General features: G+C 48.1%; 1 protein-coding gene across 10 annotated transcripts in view; it reads left to right on the top strand.

Moving 5' to 3' along the window:
• The window catches only part of ano5a (anoctamin 5a), a 240772-nt gene that overhangs the window by 196471 nt on the left and 20823 nt on the right, over positions 1–23478 (top strand). For all 10 annotated transcript variants that reach the window (XM_072466684.1, XM_072466682.1, XM_072466680.1 and 7 more), the window contains 6 exons: positions 822–882; positions 1258–1409; positions 6453–6527; positions 7655–7877; positions 12990–13159; positions 15589–15686. In XM_072466684.1, the coding sequence (XP_072322785.1) occupies positions 822–882; positions 1258–1409; positions 6453–6527; positions 7655–7877; positions 12990–13159; positions 15589–15686 (779 nt within the window). The remainder of the gene's footprint in view (positions 1–821; positions 883–1257; positions 1410–6452; positions 6528–7654; positions 7878–12989; positions 13160–15588; positions 15687–23478) is intronic.

Below are 23478 nucleotides of genomic sequence, written 5' to 3'. Positions count from 1 at the left end.
TAAATTCTATGATAATCTATGGTAGTTGTTGAAATTTAAATTCCATTGAAAAAAAATTCTAGACCACCTCCCAAATCCCCCACCTCTTCCCCTCCTCCAGACAGGGAAAACATTCTTCCTGCATCTACCCTGTTGAGTCCTGTAAGAATTCTGTATGCTTCATTGAGATCACCTCTCATTGTCCTAAACTCTGGTGAATGCAGATCCAACCTCGTGAATCTCCCTCAGATAACAATCCCACCTTCTCAGGGATGGACCTTCATTGCAAACTCTCTATGGCAAGTATATATTTCCTTGGATAGGGAGATCAAAACTGCACCCAACCAGCTGCAAGTTCCCCTCTAAAACACTCACCGCACTGTCTGTTACAGGGTCAGAATCCAGGAACTGCCTTCCTAACCTCATTGTGGGTGTGCCTCCGCGAGATGGACTCCAGCGGTTCAAAAATGTGGTGCACCACCAACTTCTCAAGGGCAATTAGGGATGGGCAACAGTTGTTGGCTTTGTCTCTAACACTCATTTCCCCTGAAAAAGCAAATAAATCGAGGTGTTGTCACACCTCACGATCAACCCCTAAACTTGGCGTCTTTCCCCTTCCCAAGTGAAACATTGGCATACCTGCGTGCCACTGGAGTGCACAAACTGAGGGGGCGATTGGAGTTTACATTTGTAAAAGGATAATTTATTGTTTTTTTAAAAAGGAAACATTCTGTTTCTGTGGTGTCTGTATTAAAACCAGATAATCCACTCAATGTTGCACTGATTTTGAACTTTGCTGGAGAAAGATTGTCATTTTCAAATCTTCTTTCTTTTTGCCGCAGAATTCTCACCTGTTTGACAACGCAGCCACTTTGTTCTTTGCGGTTTTTATGGGAATTTGGGGTGAGTGCCTTTTGCTGTTGCAGTTGGTTAACGTAAAACCAAAACAAAACTGTGGCTGTGAGTCCCCGATCCGAGTACGCACCCCCCCTCCCCCCCCCCCCCCACTGCTGCCAGCGAGAACGGGGAATTTGGCGCTCAGCCAAAACTGCATTCACTGCAGCGGGGCGGGGCGGACGGAGAATTTCAGCCAGTAGGTCCATTGAACTGGTATCGTCTACAATAGTCACAGCGCACAAGTGCTGTGAAAGCCTTGACTCTACCCTGGTTGCATTTGTCGGTAGATCTGCGCAATGAAAGGTACTGGAAAATGCAGTTTTCAAAAGGATGAAATCTCAGGCTTTGTTACATAACTTCCTCTTTCTGTCTCTTGAACAGTCACTCTGTTCCTGGAGTTGTGGAAGCGACGACAGGCCAAGCTCGAGTATGAGTGGGACCTTGTGGACTTTGAAGAGGAACAGCAGCAACTCCAGTTACGCCCAGAGTATGAGGCGAAGTGCACTCACACCAAGAGAAACCCAGTCACTCAGGTGCGATTAGCGGACAAAACATGACATGCTCAGCTTAGATTCCTGCTGTGGGTGACTGCAACATGAAGGAGCTTCTGTAGGGGCATTGGTTGGGAACTGATGGCTGATTTTGGTGCATCAACATTAATGGGAGGACAATCGGGGAGTGACAGCTGTTGGGTGTCCTGATCAAATGTGAATCGGTTGTCTGTCCAATTTGTTGAATAGTGTTAAAATCAGCTGCCGCTAAAGTAGTTTGCTAGCGATGTTAATTTGGAAACTTAACCGATCCCACCGCACGTCGCCCTTCCTCATAGAACATAGAACATTACAGCGCAGTACAGGCCCTTCGGCCCTCGATGTTGCGCCGACCTGTGAAACCACTCTAAAGCCCATCTACACTATTCCCTTATTGTCCATATGTCTATCCAATGACCATTTGAATGCCCTTAGTGTTGGCGAGTCCACTACTGTTGCAGGCAGGGCATTCCACGCCCTTAATACTCTGAGTAAAGAACCTACCTCTGACATCTGCCTTATATCTATCTCCCCTCAATTTAAAGCTATGTCCCGTCGTGCTAGACATCACCATCTGAGGAAAAAGGCTCTCACTGTCCACCCTATCCAATCCTCTGATCATCTTGTATGCCTCTATTAAGTCACCTCTTAATCTTCTTCTCTCTAATGAAAGCAGCCTCAAGTCCCTCAGCCTTTCCTCATAAGATCTTCCCTCCATACCAGGCAACATTCTGGTAAATCTCCTCTGCACCCTTTCCAATGCTTCCACATCCTTCCTATAATGCGGCGACCAGAATTGCACGCAATACTCCAAATGCGGCCGCACCAGAGTTTTGTACAGCTGCAACATGACCTCATGGCTCCGAAACTCATTCCCTCTACCAATAAAAGCTAACACACCGTACGCCTTCTTAACAACCCTCTCAACCTGGGTGGCAACTTACAGGGATCTATGTACATGGACACCGAGATCTCTCTGCTCATCCACACTACCAAGAATCTTACCATTAGCCCAGTACTCGGTCTTCCTGTTATTCCTTCCAAAATGAATCACCTCACACTTTTCTGCATGAAACTCCATTTGCCACCTCTCAGCCCAATGCTGCAGCTTATCTATGTCCCTCTGTAACTTGTAACATCCTTCTGCACTGTCCACAACTCCACCGACTTTAGTGTCATCTGCAAATTTACTCACCCATCCTTCTACGCCCTCCTCCAGGTCATTTATAAAAATGACAAACAGCAGTGGCCCCAAAACAGATCCTTGTGGTACACCACTAGAAACTGGACTCCAGTCTGAACATTGTGGGGAACCTTATTAAACGCTTTACTGAAATCCATATACACCACATCAACTGCTTTACCCTCATCCACCTGTTTGGTCACCTTCTCAAAGAACTCAATAAGGTTTGTGAGGCATGACCTACCCTTCACAAAACCATGTTGACTATCTCTCATCAAATTATTTCTTTCCAGATGATTATACATCCTATCTCTTATAAACTTTTCCAAGATTTTGCCCACAACAGAAGTAAGGCTCACTGGTCTATAGTTACCGGGGTTGTCTCTACTCCCCTTCTTGAACAAGGGGACAACATTTGCTATCCTCCAGTCTTCTGGCACTATTCCTGTAGATAAAGATGACTTAAAGATCAAAGCTAAAGGCTCAGCAATCTCCCCCTTAGCTTCCCAGAGAATCCTAGGATAAATCCCATCCAGCCCAGGGGACTTATCTATTTTCACACTTTCCAGAATTGCTAACACCTCCTCCTTATGAACCTCAAGCCCTTCTAGTCTAGTAGCCTGAATCTCAGTATTCTCCTCGACAACATTGTCTTTTCCTGTGTGAATACTGATGAAAAATATTCATTTAGCACCTCTCCTATCTCCTCGGACTCCAAGCACAACGTCACACTACTGTCCTTGACTGGCCCTACTCTTACCCTAGTCATTCTTTTATTCCTGACATATCTATAGAAAGCTTTAGGGTTATCCTTGATCCTACCTGCCAAAGACTTCTCATGTCCCCTCCTGGCTCTTCTTAGCTCTCTCTTTAGGTCCTTCCTAGCTAACTTGTAACTCTCGAGCGCCCTAACTGAACCTTCATGTCTCATCTTTACATAAGCCTCCTTCTTCCTCTTGACAAGTGTTTCGACTGCTTTAGTAAACCACGGTTCCCTCGCTCGACCACTTCCTCCCTGCCTGACCGGTACATACTTACCAAGGACACGCAGTAGCTGTTCCTTGAACAGCTCAAGGTGAAACCATTTCACATTGGACAGCCTAACGGGCCACAAAATACCTTACTCTTCCTCTGGGACCCGGTATTTATGGTCAGGCAATTGGCTGGGTGAAGGCTGGTTACAAACACTGCCATACCTTCTCCTTGTGGAGAGATGGAAACTTGCTGTGTGGTCGATAGGGTCTGAACTGCAGGGTCACCCACAGGTCACAAAATGCAGCACAAAGGCCAACATGTGTTGCAAAGTTATAAACCGTGTAAGACCAATGCTTCAGAAACTTCTTAACATCATTCGATCTCTGAGATGTGTTTATTTTATTCAAATTCAGTCCAGCCTGAGATATTCTCTGGAATGTAATGCTGCCAATTTTGTACATACCAAGAGGCAATGCAATAATGACCTGGGGCAGGATTCTCCCACAATGGGCCCCGGTCGCGGGCCAGGCCACCGTGTGGGCCCCCTCCCCCGGGGCCGGATGCCCCCGCCCCCCCCCCCCCCCGAGGACTCCGCAACCCGCCCTCAGAGCCAGGTCCCGCCGTGTGGGACCTTGTCGAATACACGCCGGCGGGACTGGCCGAAAACGGGGTGCTGCTCGGCCCATCGGGGCCAGGAGGATCGCCGGGGGGGGGGGGGGGGGGGGGCAACTGCCAACGGCCCCCGACCGGCGCGGCGCGATCCCCACCCCCGGCCAAAAACCGGCGCCGGGGAATTCGGCAGTCGGAGCGGCGGGACGGGATTCACGCCGCCCCCCGGCGATAGTCGGAGAATCCCGCCCCTGGTCTTAGATTATTTCTGAGGACAAGGGAGGAAAGTAAGATTAGCCACAAGATGGCAGCAGAACACCTCTGCTGCTTTTCAAAATTGTGTCTGGACGCCTTTTATCGTAGAATCCCGACCGTGCAGAAGGAGGCCATTTGGCCCATCGAGTCTGCACTGATCCCCCCTGAAAGACCACCCTACCCAAGCCCAATCCCACGCCCTATCCCCGTAACCCCACCTAACCTTTGGACACTTTGGGGCAATTTAGCATATCCAATCCACCTAACCAATTATGTCCAGTCGAGAAGGCAGACAAGTTCATCTGAAAGGCCACACCTCCGACTGTGGGACGTGAAGGCACAAATCCTGATTCAGTGCTGTCACAGAGGCACAACTGACACCTAAGGCTAGATTTTCAATCAGGTGTCGGGATCATTTCCAGGTCCCAATCCTGCACCTTCAACATTTATTTCTTTTTGGAGCAGCACGGTAGTACAGTGGTTAGCACTGTGGCTTCACAGCGCCAGGGTCCCAGGTTCGATTCTCCGCTGGGTCACTGTCTGTGCGGAGTCTGCACGTTCTCCCCGTGTCTGCGTGGGTTTCCTCCGGGTGCTCCGGTTTCCTCCCACAGTCCAAAGACGTGCAGGTTAGATGGATTGGCTGTGATAAATTGCCCTTGGTGACCAAAAAGGTTAGGAGGGGTTATTGGGTTATGGGGATAGGGTGAAAGTGGGGGCTTAAGTGGGTCGGTGCAGACACGATGGGCCGAATGGCCTCCTTCTGCACTGTATGTTCTATGTTCTATTCCATTTGGGTGGAGAGCTCCTAATTGAGCTGCAGACACGTAAATGTGAGGCCCAGCTAATGGCGCTGGGTGCTGCCTGGAGATAGAAGCTGGTTCTGGAGGGTGAATCGCGACGGCAGTCGGAGTTTGCCTTGCAGGTAGGAGAGCGGTGGGCCAGCGGCTTCATGGTCCCAGCACCAGCCCAAATGGTCAATCATGTCCCTGATCCGCTCTGCTGTTTCCACAGTGTAAGCACCTCCGTTAGAATTTCCCTTCGAAACTTCAAATCGCCAGCGCCAATCCGTAACCGCTGTGCTCTCACTGGCTGTCTGTGCACTAACATGCCCCACATTGCTCGCTCCTCCTGTTCTCAGCTTTGTAGATTTCCCTTTGCCCCATTCCAGCTCATTAACAAATTCCTCACGGAGCCTAACAGGCGGCTAATTGGAGGTGATCATGTTGCTGGCTGTCATCTCTAAGCCCCGTTCACTTTGCAAATTGCAGTGTCCTGCAGGCCAATTCAGGAATGTCATTCAGGAGCAACATTTGCAAAACGCGCCCACTCTCGTCCTCACCTGGACATGCAATCAAATTTCCAGATTATTGGTTCAAAACCACGCAATCAATTCACCAACAAATGTTCACGCGTGTCAAAACCCAATAGCCTCATGATCACCGGGGTGAACATATCAGTTCCTGTTTGGGCACAGACCCTCTTTCATTTTTGGAACCGTTTCCTTCTGAAACATTACCACTGTCCGTCCACTCCACAGAAAGGTGCCTGCTCCACGGAGCCAATCCAGCATCGACTGGTTTATAGTTTCAGATTTCCAAAATCTGCATTTCTTTTTTGTTTGCTTTTCATTTCGGAAGAAGTACTCAGCTCCATATTTCTGGTCCCACCGCCCCTTATGTTCTGGGTGTACTTGTATCGATAAATAGTGTGTGATAACGTGTGTGGCGAGGTTACACTATTACACCTACAGCGGCTTTACCTAAAATAAATCTTCCTCCATTACCTGTTTATGTGAAAATGGCTTGAATTCTGAAAGCGATGGATTTTTGTTGAAATTCCACAAATTGGGAGAAGCCTTACCTGAAACTTTCCAAGCGGATAGCATGTTATATTTATTTGTTGTCAAGTGTCTGATTTCAGATACACTGGCTGGTCGGCAGAGATTTCAGTGGCCTGTGTAATATGATCGTAATTGGGGATGCTCTTGTTTTTGCTCTGTGTTAACACTTGTTAACCTGTTTCAGGAAATGGAACCTTACATTCCAATATCAAACCAGGCAGTACGCTCGTGTCTGTCAGGAGCTACAGTCTTGTTTTGGGTGAGAGTTGCTTTGAATTCCTTGGTTATTAACAACGTTGACATCCAGTTTCCTTTCCAGGTGTGGCGATTTCTCCTCCCATCCACTGCATCCCAGTGGCTCCACTTCTTTCGCAGCGTCCCCTCCAGTAGCACAGTGGTTAGCAGTGTTGCTTCACAGCGCCGGGGACCCGAGTTCGACTCCCAGCTTGGGTCACTGTCTGTGTGGAGTCTGCACCGTCTCCCCGTGTCGACGTGGGTTTCCTCCGGATGCTCCGGTTTAGTCCCACAGTCCAAAAATGTACAGGTCAGGTGAATTGGACATTCTGAATTCTCCCTCTGTGTTCTCGAACAGGCGCCGGAATGTGGCAACTAGGGGATTTTCACAGTAACTGCATTGCAGTGTTAAAGTAAGCCAACTTGTGGCAATAAAGATTATAAGATGTTAACGTTCGGTTTTAAAGCATTGCGGGGGTGAAACTGGACAAATGAAGAAATGCAGAACAGGTAGAATTGCATTATCCACCTGTTGCATGAGAGCCAACCCATCCCAATATTCAATCCTCCTGGAGTCTCGGGAGCAGAAGGTCAGTGTGATAATGTTGGTTTTTCACCTCTCCACGTTTCCATCCTCACCCATCGGCGTCTATTTGTTTAATCGGCTCAGTAATTCCTCACAACATCAGTAATTACTCACTCCCTCCATTTATGGTGTCAGTGCTCAATATATATAAAAAAGCACATTGCAAAATGTCCAGTTTGCACATACAGAATTGTTACGGTGTCGAACGAGGCCATTTGGCCCATTGTGTCTGTACCAGCTCTCCAAACAAGCATCAAGACATACTGGCAGAGTTTCTGCATGCTTCTGACAGGATTCAGGTTTTAATAAGTACATTTCCAGATAAGGACAGAGAATACAAGCTCTGAACAAAATAAATCTTAAGCTGATAACAGTAGCTCTTACGTCCTGGAGTGAGATTTGAACCCACAATTATCTGACCATGCCAAATCAAAATTTTCGAGTGTGCAACACGCGGAAGATGTTATCTGTCCAATCAAGTTGGGGATTGCACAGATAATAGCTGCGATGATTCTCTTTTCCATTCAGTGGCTTCAATTGTACTTCCAATGTTTACCTTTTCACAGATCTTTTTAATCCTGATCTGCATCGTTGCGGTTATAGTGTACCGTCTCTCAATGTATGCCTCCTTTGCCAAGATCACCGTGAATATGAGGAAGGTTAAATACATTGGTACATTCGTTACACCCCAGATGGTCACGTCTGTCACAGCCTCCATACTGAACTTCATCATCATCATGATTCTCAACTTCTTCTACGAGAAGGTGGCAATCTGGATCACGGACCTTGGTAAAACTCTGCATTTTACATTCTCCACCAGAGCCTGTTCCTTACTGCTTTTACTGAAATGTTTAATGCACAATGCCAATTATTTGATTTAGTTTGTTCTGTTGAAAGGTAATGGGATTCTTTTTTATTCATTGATGAGATTGCGGGGTGGGGCGTGTGATGAATGTAGGAATTTCAGCTATATTGTGTTGTACTTATTTGATGCAGTAAGGGTTAAAAGTCTGGGTTAATGTGTGCGTAACTGCTGTAGTCACGTTTTAAAAGAACTCCTGGTTTGAAAGACAGCAAAGGTTTTGAGAGCCGGCGGTGCAATTAAACCATCCTAAACAGCTTGGACTAATGCAGTTTTGTTTGGATTAAGGGGATTCCTGGTGGAGTTAATTAGATTCCAGCTTGGCAAGATGATGTCATTACTGGGACGTGCAAAGTTATCAGGCATTTTGCAGAAAGTCCGCAGAGTTATCGATGAAGCTGTGATCAGAGGCCGGGCAGTTTTTTCCTCACTGAAATTCATTTAAAAGAGATTAACAGTATCAGTAACAAGGGGGCAGAACGGTGGTTACCACAGTTGCTTCACAGCTCCAGGGTCCAAGGTTCGATTCCCGGCTCGGGTCACTGTCTGTGCGGAGTCTGCACATTCTCCCCATGTCTGCGTGGGTTTCCTCCGGGTGCTCCGGTTTCCTCCCACAGACCACAGATGTGCAGGTTAGGTGGATTGGCCATGCTAAATTGCTAAATTAGTGTCCAAAAAAAAAGGTGAGGAGGGGTTACTGGGTTATGGGGATAGGGTGGAGGTGTGGGCGTAGGTAGAGTACTTTTTCCAAGGGTCGGTGCAGACTCGATGGGCCAAATGGCCTCCTTCTGCACTGTAAATTCTAAACAGTATTTTTAAGCAACGCAGACTTGGCTGAAAACAAGGGGAGCTGAAACAAACTGAAAAGTATCTTCCAAAGACATGCAGCCAGAGTTTATGCATGGTTCTGGCAGGATTCAGGCCTGTTCTTTAAAGCAGTGTCAAAAGATCTCTCTTTCTCAAAGATCATCTCTGTATAGCAAATATTCCTAAATGCTAATGGTATTTAAATGGATTGAGAACTGAGATGGCATTTCTTATTTTTTGAGTGGGAATAAAGATAGCAGTTAAGGGTATTGCATTCTCTGTGTTTAGTAGCATTGTTTAATGGTGAATTGCAAGCTATTTTCTGGTATGATGTTAAATATATTTCAATACTGTGTTGGTAATAAAGTTTGTTTTCATATTCCACATCCCTATTTCCTTGTGCAATCACTCCTGGAGCAAGGTATCCTTTCCTCACAGTCTTACAAAATTAAAAGAAAATATTGGCGTTTCTGACCATTATCCTCGCCACTCTTGGGGTTTGGCCTGAGATGGTAATAGCGGGCATCCCTTGTACAGCTGAGTCGCTTGCCAGGCCCCTTCAGAGTACTGTCAACCAAATTGATGTTCGACTTAACGTTGGCCAAAATGACTGTTGTACCTACGCCACAAAAACTACAACAGTTCAAGAAGGCAGATCACCACCACTTTCTTGAGGACAGTTAAGGATGGACAACGAGAAGGCAGCACGGTGGCGCAGTGGTAACAGGTCCCAGGTTCCATCCCGGCTCTGGGTCACTGTCCGTGTGGAGTTTGCACATTCTCCCCATGTTTGCGTGGGTTTCGCCCCCACAACCCAAGGATCTGCAAGGTAGGTGGATTGAACACGCTAAATTGCCCCTTAATTGGAAAAATTGAATTGGGTACTTTAAATTTATTTTTTAAAAAGGATGGGCAATGAATGCTGGCCTAACCAGCAACTTCCGCATCTTGTGAATGAATACATTTTTTTTAATGATAGTACTGGAAAATCTCAGCGGGTCTGGCAGTATCAGCGGTGAAATAAAGCAGGGTTAATGTTTCGTGTCTGTGACCTTTGCATGAGAGCCCAGACTTCTGGGCAGAAACGTTGCAGATACAATTCAATCACAGAAGTGTGAACTGGTACATTTTTGTCGAAAGAACAAATAGAGATGATGTGAAGCAATGAGCACAATTCTAAAGAGGTTGCAGGAACAGAAACACCTGGGGTTATGTGAGCACAAAACATCGGAGGTGGCAGGGCAGGCTGAGAAAGTGGGTTAATGAAGCATACCAGATCTTGGGTTTTAGAAAGAGAGGCACAGAGAACAGAAATCAAGGAAGCTATGATAAATCTGTATAAAATCCAGCACTGTCCTCAACTGAAGCACTGTGTCAAATTGTGGACGCCACACTTTTTATGAAGGACGTGCAGATTTACAAGAACAGTTCCAGAGATGAGGGACTTTGGTTATGTGGATACATTGGAAAGCTGGGGTTGTTCTCCTTCAGGAAGAGATGGGGGAGAGGAGTGAGGTGTTCAAAGTCATGAGGTGTCCTGAACAGCAGATAGAGACATTGCTCCCATCGGCAGAAGTGTCGGGGAACCAGGGGACACCGATTTAAAGTGATTAGCAAAAGAACCCACGGCAATCTGAGGAACAACCTTCATACACAGCAAGCAGTGCGGATCTGGAATGCGCTGTCTGAGAGTGCAGTGGAGACAGAGTCAATCACGGTTTTCAAAAGGGGAATTGCAAAAGACCCGGAAAAGAAAAATGTTTGGAAAAAGCAGAGTGTTACTTAAACAGAGAATGACTACAGAATTCCGACGTGCAGAGGGATCTGGCTGTTCTGGTGCATGAGGCACAAGAAGTTAATCTGCAGGTACAGCACGTAATTAAGACGAATGGAATAGGCAGGGTGTAAATGCGCTGGCAGTGCTTTAGAGGAGGTTGACTAGATTGGTAGCCGGAATGAGCGGATTGTCTTGAGGATAGGTTGGAAAGGCTGGGCTCATTTCCACTGGGGTTTAGAAGAGTGGGAGGTGACTTGATTGAAGCCCATAAGATCCGGAATGTCCTCGAGAAGGTGGACGTGGAAAGGATGTTTCCTCTTGTGGGCGAGTCCAGAGCTAGGGGACACTCTTTTAAAATTAGGAGTTGCCCTTTGAGCACAGAGATGAGGAGAATTTATTCCTCCCAAGAGGGTGGTGTAACTTTGGAACTCTCTGCCTCAGAAGGCAGTGGAGGTGGGGGGTCACTGAATATTTTTAAGGCAAAGGTGGGATAGATGCTCGTTAGGCAAGAAAATCGAAGGTTATCGGGGATAGATGGGAGTGTGAAATTTGAAACACAAACTGATAATTATTGAATGGTGGATCAGGGGCAAAGGGCTGAATGGCCTATTTCATTAGTTCATTTTTTAAAAAATCTTTAAAAAAATAAATTTAGAGACCCAATTATTTTTGCGGCCAATCCACCTACCCTGCACATCTTTGGGTTGTGGGGGTGAAACCCACGCGGAAACGGGGAGAATGTGCAAACTCCACACGGACAGTGATCCTGGGAATCGAAATCGGGTCCTCGGCGCCGTGAGACAGCGGTGCTAACCACTGCACCACTGTGCCGCCCTATTTGATATGTTCATAATTCAGGAACTACTAGGGGAGTGCGACTAGCTGAGTTACTCCTGCAGAGAGCTGACATAGACACAGCAGTTGAAGTGGCCTCCTTCTGTGCAATAACCATTCCCCCTCCACTTGTGCTGCCTGACTTGCAGAGTGTCTTCAGCCCTTTCCGTTTTAATTACCTACCCGTGAGGTTGCCTTTATGATGGCACAAGTGACCATGTTGGCTCAGTGGCAGCAGTCGTACATTAACTTGGCGTTTTGTGTCCCATTCGCTTTGTGCTGTACCATTTGCAGAAACCCTTTTGCGTAAGTGGGCTTTTTGCCCAAGTTAATGGAAGACCGGGGAAGAGGGCCTGAGGAAAGTCTTGGCATTGAACACACTGATTGATCTACGGTGGCACTTCAGTGGGCAGAGACCATTTTCCTTTCATGGTCACCGATATTTCCCTCAAAGAGGCTCCGTTTTATTACAAATGGAAATGGGACGTAGTCCACACATTCCAACAGAGGAGGAGCACCTCCAAGGAAAATCCTAGACCTGTGTTTTCGGGACTGTGTGCATGTGTGGGCCGAGTGTTTTTCAGTATAAATGAATAAATGAGCAGTGGTTAGCACTGCTGCCTCACAGCACCGGGGACCCAGGTTCAGTTCCACCCTTGGGTGACTGACTGTGTGGAGTTTGCACATTCGCCCCGTGTCTCCGGGTACTCCGGTTTCCTCCCATAGTCCAAAGGAGTGCAGGTTAGGTGAGTAGGCCATGATAAATTACCGCTTAGTGTCCAAAGATTGGGTGGAATTATGGGGAGAGGGCGACCTTTAAAAATGACGCCCCGATCTTCAAAAAGACAACGTTTCTGGCTGAGCCAGTGTGGCGTTGTGGGACCCGCCCTTTGCCAGTTTGTCCAAACCAAACCTAGGACGGTACGGCAGAGAGAGCCGCCAATGGTGCCTGTGGCTCCAACTCCCCTTTCCCCACCCACCATTGGGCCTTTGCCGATATTCAGAAAAATTCGACCCGTAGAATTCTCCTCTGCAAATGGTAGTTAATTCTACACAATTGTTAATTTTCAAACTAAGATTGATAGATTTTCACAATCCAAAGGTTGTTTTTTTAAAAGGTGGTCCATGGAGTTTTTTTTAAATCATAGAATTTACAGTGCAGAAGGAGGCCATTCGGCCCATCGAGTCTGCACTGGCTCTCTGAAAGAGCACCCTACCCAACTGCACATCTCCACCCTATCCCCATAACCCAGTAACCCCACCCAACACTAAGGGCAATTTATCATGGCCAACCCACCTAACCTGCATATCTTTGGACTGTGGGAGGAAAGCGGAGCACCCGGAGGAAACCCACGCAGACACGGGGAGAACGTGCAGACTCCGCACAGACAGTGACCCAAGCCGGAATCGAACTTGGGACCCTGGAGCTGTGAAGCAATTGTGCTAACCACCATGCTACCGTGCTGCCAAGGTCACAGATCTGCCAGAACTCATTGAATGACAGAACAGGTTGGAGGGGCTGAATGGCCTCCTCTGCTCCTGTCCCTGCAGGAGCGTTGAGCTGGTGTCCTAACTACTCCATGTGATAACCACACTGTTTATTCTCTTTTTCGCTTACCAGAGATCCCCAAAACCCATTTTGAGTACGAGAACCGGCTGACCATGAAAATGTTCCTCTTCCAATTCGTTAATTACTACACCTCCTGCTTCTACGTTGCCTTCTTCAAGGGCAAGTTTATTGGCCGCCCTGGAGATTATAACCGTCTGTTTGGATCATGGAGAAATGAGGAGGTAAGCCAGACAGCAACAACACTGGAGCGAAGAAGGAAGAGAGGTGAATTGATAAGAGTTGGACAAGGTGATGAGAGGCGTGGATAGCCAGAGAAATTTCCCCAGGGCGGAAATGGCTGTCACGAGGGGACATAATCTTGGAGGAAGGTATAGGGGAGATGTCAGAGGCAGGTTCTTTACACAGAGAGTGGTGGGTGTGTGGAATGCACTGCCAGCAGAGGTGGTGGAGTCAGAGTCATTAGGGACATTTAAGCGACTCTTGGACAGGCACATGGACAGCAGTAAATTGAAGGGGTGTAGGTTAGGTTGATTTTAGATGAGGACAAATGGTCGGCACAACATCTGAGCTGAAGGGCCTGTACTGTGCTGTACTGTTCTATGTTCTATGTAACATGTATTCATATAGGGCCTCGAACAAGGAAAACCATCCCAGGCTACATTATAGGAGCACAGATTTTAGGGAACGTCTTAAAGTAGGAAAGCAGGAGAGGCTGAAAGATCTGGGGCCTGAATCCCAATGCCTAGGACACGGGTAACTGAAGATACCGTCACCAAAGAAGGCTTTCGCCCGGGAAAGGCAAAACGGCGAGAACCAATAGTGAGAAAATACTCTACAAAGAAAATGATCCTCTGACTCCGCAAAAGGAGGCTGGGACCCAGGCCAGGATATAGTACGAAAATCAAGGGCGGGATTCTCCAGTCCGGCAGCCGGCCAATGGGATTACCGATTGTGGCCACCCCATGCCGTCGGGAAACCCGCGGGCGTGGGTTCGCTGCCGGCGGAGCGGAGGACCTCGCCCATGGGGAATTCTGCCGGAATGATTTGCCTTCCATGTGATGTTGTCACTGTGCCAGTCAAGAACTGGTCAGCCCTCTCTTGAAGGCACGCAAAGCGGGGTGCATGGAGGGATTGGAAAACCAGGATGAGAATTTTTATATTAAAAAAAATAAATTGACAGTCCCCAATTATATTTTTCACAATTAAGGGGCAATTTAGCGTTGTCAATCCACCTAGCCTGCATTTAGGGTTGTGGGGAGCGAGACCCACGCAGACATGGGGAGGACATGCGAACTCCACACGGGCAGTGACCCGGGGCCGGGATCGAACCCGGGTCCGCAACGCCGTGAGACAGCAGTGCTAACCACTGCACCACCGTGTCGCCCCATGGCGCCTCGTCATAAGAAACTTTGAACCACTAAAGCCACACCCATGTTGACTGAAACCACAGACTGGCTCAGTTAGAGACTGAGGAACAATGCATGTTGGGCATGTGGTCGAACCCGGGTCCTCGAGGATGAGAATTTTAAACAGATCAAGGTGATGTAGGCAGCAGGTCAATGACTCGCTCAAAATTAAAATTTTGCCCCATTATCTTTGCAGAAATGCATTATGTGAACTATATGAATCGGTTGTAAAAAAAATGTTTTTTCAAAGCCAATTGCTTGTAAATTATAATATCCGTGCGAAAATGGAAGGTTTGATCAATTTAAACTTGATACCTGTTGGTTCATTGTAGGGGTCTCGTTCACCTTAATGCCCTGTCTTTGGACTGGAGTTGGAATGCAAGCTTTGGGTCCAGCACTCGGCCAAGTGCACCATCTGGTGGTTGGCCTTTGCTGTTACACGAGTAGCAAGTAATTTTCAGCTTTTTATTTCAATGGAGATAAAATCTGAGGAAGAGAAGAAAGACTTGCATTTGTTACAGCGCTTTCCATGACCAGCAGAGGGCCCCAAAGTGCTCTGCAGCCAATGACGTACTTCTGAAGTGTAATCACTGTGTCAACATGTAGGAAGCAAAGCCTCCATTGTACGCACGGAAAACTTCCACAAACAGCAATGTGTTGATGACGACCAGTTGATGTCTTCTGTTTCGGTCATGTGGATTGATGGGTAAATATAGGCCAGGACAGCGGGACTAACTCCCCTGCAGTTTTTCTAGATAGTGCCAGCCAGCCGAGAAAACAGATGGCGCCTCTGACTCACATTTCATCCGAAAGGTGGAACCTCTGACAGTGCGGCACTCCCGCAGTGCTGCACTGTCAGCGTCAGCCTTGATTTTTGTTGTCAAGCCCCGGGGTGGGAGTTGTCCCAGAAACCTGCGACCCGAGAGCTCCCATATGGCAGACCCCGGATAGAAGTCATAAGGGTCACCTCTTGGCTGTCCCCCATCCCACACAGTAAGTCATGGTGGCCGCAAGCATCTTGGGAAGCTTGGCTGTCCACTATTCCGTGCACTGAGGGGCTACCTTGATGTCCGACCGTGGGTGAATCGTTCACAGTGGCACCCATTCGTGTTTCGCTGCCGTAAACCACCGTTTCACTGATGCGAGTGAAGAGACATTCCAAATGCACCTTTGAGCGATTGCAGATGTCAAACAGATGTTTTAGCATTGTTGCAATTGACTGCTCTGTGCTCCAATTCTCACAGTGTGATCCAGGTGGCTGTCTCATTGAACTGACCACGCAGCTTACCATTATTATGGCTGGGAAGCAAATCTGGGGCAATATACAGGAGTCACTCTGGCCGTAAGTACATTTCTCAATTGTTGCTTTTCATGTACAGAAATGTGTTGGCTAAAATGGCACTGTTCAATGGTGAACTCTTCTCCCTGTACAACTGTTGTCAATATATCTTATAATAATGCTATTAAATTTTTTAAAATAAATTTAGAGAATCCAATTCATGTTTTCCAATTAAAGGGCAATTTAGCGTGGCCAATCCACCTAACCTGCACATCTTTGGGCTGTGGGGGCGAAACCCACGCAAACACGGGGAGAATGTGCAAACTCCACACGGACAGTGACCCAGAGCCGGGATCGAACCTGGGACCTCGGCGTCGTGAGGCAGCAGTGCTAACCACTGCACCACCGTGCTGCCCCATAATGCTATTAAATAACTTATATTTCTTAAACCTGTGGGCACATCTGGATTAAGACTGCATAAGAACCTAATTAGGAACAGGGAAAAGCCTTTCAGCCCTTCCACTGAATAAGATTGTGGCTAATCTTCTATCTCAGCTGCACCTCCCCTCTCGATATCCCTTTATTCCCTGTGTTCTCAAAACTCGATCAATCTCAGTCTTCAATATACTCGTCGGCGAAGCATCCACAGACCCCAAGATAGAAGGCGCGGTTCTCCGGCCTCGTTACGCTCTCGCTCAAGCGAAACAAAGCCGGTAAACAGCGGGAGAGGTCAAAAACGACAACAGGCGCCAAACAGTTTGCGATGCAATCGGCCCCCTCCCGTAGGCAAAATCGGGATCTCGTCGTAGCAAGGCGAGAAACCAATTATTACCACTTAAGCCCAATACAATTAACGGGAGCCACCCCATATCCAGCGGCCTCCCGTCATTCAGCCGCCTCTTCACCAAGTGGTCACTCTGGCGCCGATTGGTACGCCTTTTGAAAAACGTGAACCTGGCGGAAGGGCTTCTGTGGGGAGCCGAGGAGGTGAGTAGCCATCTTTGCTCAAAGGCAAAGAGCCCGGGGGTGCTGGGCTTGCCACCCGGTGTTCAAGTAGGGGGTGGGGGACCCTTGACAGGGGGTGGACCGCCATGGGAGGGTGGGGAGGTGCGCTGGGGGGGGCATACGCTTGCAGCAGCACCATGCCAACCGCTGGATTGTGTGTACCCGGTCCTGGGGCAACCCTTGTCCCCACCTATCGACCCCACTGACCACCCATAACGCCCACCGACTGCCGAGGCCTCTGGCCACGCGGCTGAAAGCTATCACTAATAGGGAATTGGTAATCATGGTTAAGTGAGAACTTCACACAACCCAAGTGGATTCCTATGGGTGGGTGGGTCATGTAGCATGTGGGAATCATTGCCTCGCATCCCAATCACACCTTGATGCCGGGACACTGCGGGAGGCAACACCTCACATAACAGCCAACATCCGAACACCCAGGGGATGGGACACAGCTCTGGGGACATATCCACAGCCAAAGGGTGGGTAGGTGCCATGGGGAGGGGGGGATGCCAGGAGAGATGGGCCAATTGACCAAGATGGCGCCAGAGCATGGCGACTCAGACCCTTTTCTTTTATCTCTTATCACCCTTCTGACTTACTAAAACTTTTTTTCACTTCATATATAATTCCCTGTAAGAATACTATTCACGACGCCCTATGCTGCTCTTGCTGATGTATTTGCTTTGTTTGGCCCTTGTTTCGCACTGTAACCAATCACTGTTTGTCGATGTACCATTTGTCAAAGTACTCTGTCGAATACTCTTTTGTCTACTATGTACATACGTTCCCTTGGCCGCAGATAAAGTACTTTTCACTGTACTTCGATACTTGTGACAATAAATCACATCAGCCCGCATTGTGAAAGAAGGTGGCGCAAAGATGTTTCTTGTGTTTGACAACTCCCCACCCTTCCAATGGTGCTGCCCCCTCCCCACCCCCCCCCACCCCCACACCCTGAACCCCCTTCCCCGGGTCCCTCCGTGATCCTCAACGTGCTTTGTCCTCCTAGCTCTACCACTGCATCTCGGTGTGTCCCCAGCATGCACATCAGAGATGGAGGCAGCCAGCTGCTTACCTTGTCCCGTTGCCTTCGATGCCCCTGATGGGCGTCCTCTGGGGCCAGTGGGCCCGCCCCACTTGTCGGCAGCACATGCACAACCGTGCCACCCTGTCGCGGGTGCTGACTATGAGACGTGGCCTCATCAGAGTGGAGGAACCTGGGGGAGCTGATGGCCACCATCCACACTCAGTGCCCCACCCACCCCTTCCTGGTTGGTTCCCATAGGGCCTTAGGGTTCACCTTGGGACGGAGGGGCCACTGGTTCGAGCCCCGACTGCCCCTGCATCACCTGGCTGTGCCAGCCATGGCGGTTCCCCATGGTCTGCACCATCGTGTCGACGTCCTCGGCGATGCTCCTCAGTGACTGGGACAAGCTCTGCAGCACCTCCACAATGCCCGGCTGCGACTGGGACAAGCTCCGCAACACCTCGGCCATTCCCATCTGAGAGCGGGACATGTCCCACAGAACCTCATCAAGGTCAGCCTGGTGTTGGGTGACTTCACCCAGCAAGGCGTCACGCAGTTGGAAACCTTCACCAATGGTGCCGATGTCGTGCACCAGGCTCTCCACTGCGGTCGCCACCCGAGCAGTGTTGGCCTCGGTGCCACACATTCCCGGCGGCATCTCCTACACCCGGAGCCTCTGGGACTCCTCCAAGTGGCTTTGAATCTGCTGGAGTGATGCTGACATCTCCCCCTGAATGTCCCGGCCGCTCCCCCTAACATGTCCATCAGCCCAGGGTAAACCTCTTCCACAGGCTCAGCATCAGGCTGGGACCCAGCTGGGTCCTGGGATCCAGCAGCCCCCCGACTGCTGTCTGGCCCGGGGGTTCCTGCCCCCTCCTGATGTACATCAGCAGCAGTGTGGTGCTCACCAGATTGTGCCCCAGAAGCCTGACCACGAACAATTCTCACCGAGGTGAGTGTATCTGCGCTGGTGGAGGGTGGTGGTGACAGCTGTGCTGTGAGAATGACGGTGGCATCCTCGCAACTCTCCTCTGAGATGGGACCGAACACTCCAGACACTTGGCAGTAATCGAGTTTTACAGCACAAAAGAGGCCCTTCAGTCCATTCAGTCTGTACTAGCTATCAAGCATCAAACTAATAATCCCATTTTCCAGCACTTACTCTGTACCCTTGTATGCAATGGCGTCACAAGTGCTCATCTAAATACTTCTTAAAAGTTGTGAGGGTTCCTGCCCCGATCACCCCATCGGGCAACGAGTTCCAGATTCCCACCCTCTGAGTGAAAAACCTCCTCCTCAAATCCCCTCAAAATCACCTGCCTAAAACCTTAAGTCTATTCCCCCTGGTTATTAACCCCTCTACTAAGAGGGTCTTATAATCTACCCTATCTACGTCCTCCATAATTTTATAGACCTCGATCAGGCGCCGCCACCCCCTCAGCCTTCTCTGCTCCAAGGAGAACAACTCCAGCCTAACCACCCTCTCTTCAAAGCTGAAACGCTCCAACCCAGGCAACATCCTGGTGAATCTTCTCTGCACCCCCTCCAGTGCAATCAAATCCTTCCTATAGTGTGGCGACCAGAACTGCACGCAGTACTCCAGCTGGGGCTTAGCGAGCGTTTTATACAGCTCCATCAGAACCTCCCCGCTCTTATATTCTATGCGACGACTGATATGGGCAAGGCAGGACTGCTCCAAGGCGTGGTCTGCTCCTCTTGCTCCATGTGGCAGGCTGGGGCCAGTTCCAGTCCCCAGACTGTGTGCAGCATGTGTGCAGGAAGTGTCTCCGGTTACAGCTCCTGGAAGCTCGGGTTTCAGAGCTGGAGCGGCGGCTGGAGATACTGTGGAGCATCCGCGAGTCGAAGAGCATCGTGGATAGCACGTATAGAGAGGTGGTCACACCGCAGGCTCAGACTCTGCAGGTAGGAAGAGAATGGGTGACCACCAGACAGAGCAAGAGAGCGAGGCAGGTAGTGCAGGAATCTCCTGTGGCCATTCCCTTGCAGAACAGATATACCGCTTTGGATACTGTTGAGAGGAATGGCCTCTCAGGGGAAAGCAGCAACAGCCAAACTCGTGGCACCACGGTTGGTTCTGCTGCAGAGGGAGGGTGATAAGTGTGACAGTGCAATAGTTATAGGGGGTTCAGTTGTAAAGGGAATAGACAGGCGTTTCTGTGGCCGCAAACGAGACTCCAGGATGATATGTTGCCTCCCTGGTGCTAGGGTCAAGGATGTCTCGGAGCGGGTACAAGACATTCTGGAGGGGGAGGGTGAACAGCCAGTGGTCGTGGTACACATCGGTACAAACGACATGGGTAATAAAAGGGATGAGGTCCTAAAAGCAGAATACAGGGAGATAAGAAGGAAGTTGAGAAATCAAACCTCGAAGGTAGTGATCTCAGGATTAGTACCCGTGCCACGTGCGAGTCAGAGTAGAAATGACAGGATATATAGGATGAATACGTGGCTGAAGGGATGGTGTCAGGGGGAGGGTTTCAGATTCCTGGGGCACTGGGACCGGTTCTGGGGGAGGTGGGACCTGTACAAACTGGACGGGTTACACCTGGGCAGGACTGGAACTGATGTCCGAGGGGGGCTATTTGCTAGAGCAGTTGGGGAGTGTTTAAACTAATATGGCAGGGGGGTGGGAACCGATGCAGGAAGTCAGAAGGTACTAAAACAGGGACAGAAACAAAAGGCAGAAAGGGAGTAAGTGTAAGGCAGAGAAGCCATCGTCAAAAATCAAAAAGAGCGACAGTACAAGGTACAGTGACTGAGAGGAGCTCAGTGAATAGGCCCAGTAATACTAAAAGGAATAAAACGGGAAGTAAAAACATAAATGGAAAGCGACACAGCAGGTTGTTACATGAAGATATGGGTTCAACGACAAGGAAAATTAGGAGAAAGGTTAAGAGGAAATATAACTTAGGAGAGGTTACTGATCAAGGTGTTAAGATTCAAAACAGAGGTATAAAACCCAACATAAGTGTACTTTACCTGAATGCTCGTAGTATTCGGAATAAGGTAAATGAGTTGATGGCGCAAATCATCGTGAATGACTATGATTTAGTGGCCATTACTGAAACATGGTTAAAGGATGGTCACGACTGGGAGTTAAATATCTGAGGGTATCAAACTATACAGAAGGACAGAGTGGATGGTGAGGGAGGTGGTGTAGCTCTGTTATTTAAGGATGACATCTGGGCAATAGTAAGGGGTGACATCGGTGCTATGGAGGATAAGGTTGAATCCATTTGGGTGGAAATCAGGAATAGTAAGGTGAAAAAGTCACTGATAGGAGTAGTCTATAGGCCACCAAATAGTAACATTATGGTGGGGCAGGCAATAAACAAAGAAATAACGGATGCATGTAGAAATGGTACAGCAGTTATCATGGGGGATTTTAATCTACATGTTGATTGGTTTAACCAGATCGGTCAAGGCAGCCTTGAGGAGGAGTTTATAGAATGTATCCACGATAGTTTCCTAGAACAGTATGTAATGGAACCTACGAGGGAACAAGCGGTCCTAGATCTGGTCCAGTGTAATGAGACAGGATTGATTAATGATCTCATAGTTAGGGATCCTCTCGGAAGGAGCGATCGCAATATGGTGGAATTTAAAATACAGATGGAGGGTGAGAAGGTAAAATCAAGCACTAGTGTTTTGTGCTTAAACAAAGGAGATTACAATGGGATGAGAGAAGAGGTAGCTAAGGTAGACTTTATGGTGAAACTGTTGAGGAACAGTGGAGAACCTTCCAAGCGATTTTTCACAGTGCTCAGCAAATGTTTATACCAACAAAAAGGAAGGACGGTAGAAAGAGGGAAAATCGACCTTGGATATCTGAGGAAGTAAGGGAGAGTATCAAATTGAAGGAAAAAGCATACAAAGTGGCAAAGATTAGTGGGAGACTAGAGGACTGAGAAATCTTTAGGGGGCAACAGAAAGCTACTAAAAAAGCTATAAAGAAGAGTAAGATAGATTATGAGAGTAAACTTGCTCAGAATATAAAAACTGATAGTAAAAGTTTCGACAAGTATAAAAAACAAAAAAGAGTGGCTAAGGTAAATATTGGTCCTTTAGAGGATGAGAAGGGAGATTTAATAATGGGAGATGAGGAAATGGCTGAGGAACTGAACAGGTTTTTTGGGTCGGTCTTCACAGTGGAAGACACAAATAACATGCCAGTGACTGATGGAAATGAGGCTATGACAGGTGAGGACCTTGAGATAATTGTTATCACTAAGGAGGTAGTGATGGGCAAGCTAATGGGGCTATAGGTAGACAAGTATCCTGGCCCTGATGGAATGCATCCCTGAGTGCTAAAACAGATGGCTAAGGAAATTGCAAATGCACTGGTGATAATTTACCAAACTTCACTTGACTCTGGGGTCATCCCAGCGGATTGGAAATTAGAAAACGTGACACCACTGTTTAAAAAAGGAGGTAGGCAGAAAGCGGGTAATTATAGGCCAGTTAGCTTAACTTTGGTAGTAGGGCAGATGCTGGAATCTATCATCAAGGAAGAAATAGCGAGGCATCTGGATGGAAATTGTCCCATTGGGCAGACGCAGCATGGGGTCATAAAGGGCAGGTCGTGCCTAACTAATTTAGTGGAATTTTTTGAGGACATTACCAGTGCGGTAGATAATAGGGAGCCAATAGATGTAGTATATCTGGATTTCCAGAAAGCTTTTGACAAGGTGCCACACAAAAGGGTGCTGCATAAGATAAAGATGCATGGCATTAAGGGTAAAGTAGTAGCATGGAAAGAGGATTGGTTAATTAATAGAAAGCAAAGAGTGGGGATTAATGGGTGTTTTTCTGGTTGGCAATCAGTAGCTAGTGGTGTCCCTCAGGGATCAGTGTTGGGCCCACAATTGTACACATTTTACATAGATGATTTGGAGTTGGGGACCAAGTGCAATGTGTCCAAGATTGCAGATGACACTAAGATGAGTGGTAAAGCAAAAAGTGCAGAGGATACCGGAAGTCTGCAGAGGGATTTGGATAGGTTAAATGAATGGGCTAGCGCCCGGCAGATGGAATACAATGTTGACAAATGTGAGGTTATCCATTTTGGTAGGAATAACAGCAAAAGGGATTATTATTTAAAATGATAAAATATTAAAACATGCTGCTGTGCAGAGAGACCTGGGTGTGCTAATGCCTGAGTCGCAAAAAGTTGGTTTACAGGTGCAACAGGTGATTAAGAAGGCAAATGGAGTTTTGTCCTTCATTGCTAGAGGGATGGAGTTTAAGACTAGGGAGGTTATGCTGCAATTGTATAAGGTGATAGTGAGGCCACACCTGGAGTAATGTGTTCAGCTTTGGTCTCCTTACTTGAGAAAGGACGTACTGGCGCTGGAGGGTGTGCAGAGGATATTCACGAGGTTAATCCCAGAGCTGAATGAGGGATTGAGTTTCGGAACCATGAGGTCATGTTGCAGCTGTACAAAACTCTGGTGCGGCCGCATTTGGAGTATTGCGTGCAATTCTGGTCGCTGCATTATAGGAAGGATGTGGAAGCATTGGAAAGGGTGCAGAGGAGATTTACCAGAATGTTGCCTGGCATGGAGGGAAGATCTTATGAGGAAAGGCTGAGGGACTTGAGGCTGTTTTCGTTAGAAGAAGGTTAAGAGGTGACTTAATTGAGGCGTACAAGATGATCAGAAGATTGGATAGGGTGGACAGTGAGAACCTTTTTCCTCAGATGGTGATGTCTAGCACGAGGGGACATAGCTTTAAATTGAGGGGAGATAGATATAAGACAGATGTCAGAGGTAGGTTCTTTACTCAGAGAGTAGTAAGGGC

The sequence above is a fragment of the Scyliorhinus torazame genome, chromosome 10 (assembly GCF_047496885.1).
Source record: "Scyliorhinus torazame isolate Kashiwa2021f chromosome 10, sScyTor2.1, whole genome shotgun sequence".
NCBI classification, from domain to species: Eukaryota; Metazoa; Chordata; class Chondrichthyes; order Carcharhiniformes; family Scyliorhinidae; genus Scyliorhinus; species Scyliorhinus torazame.
This window is presented reverse-complemented; position numbering and strand designations above follow the sequence as displayed.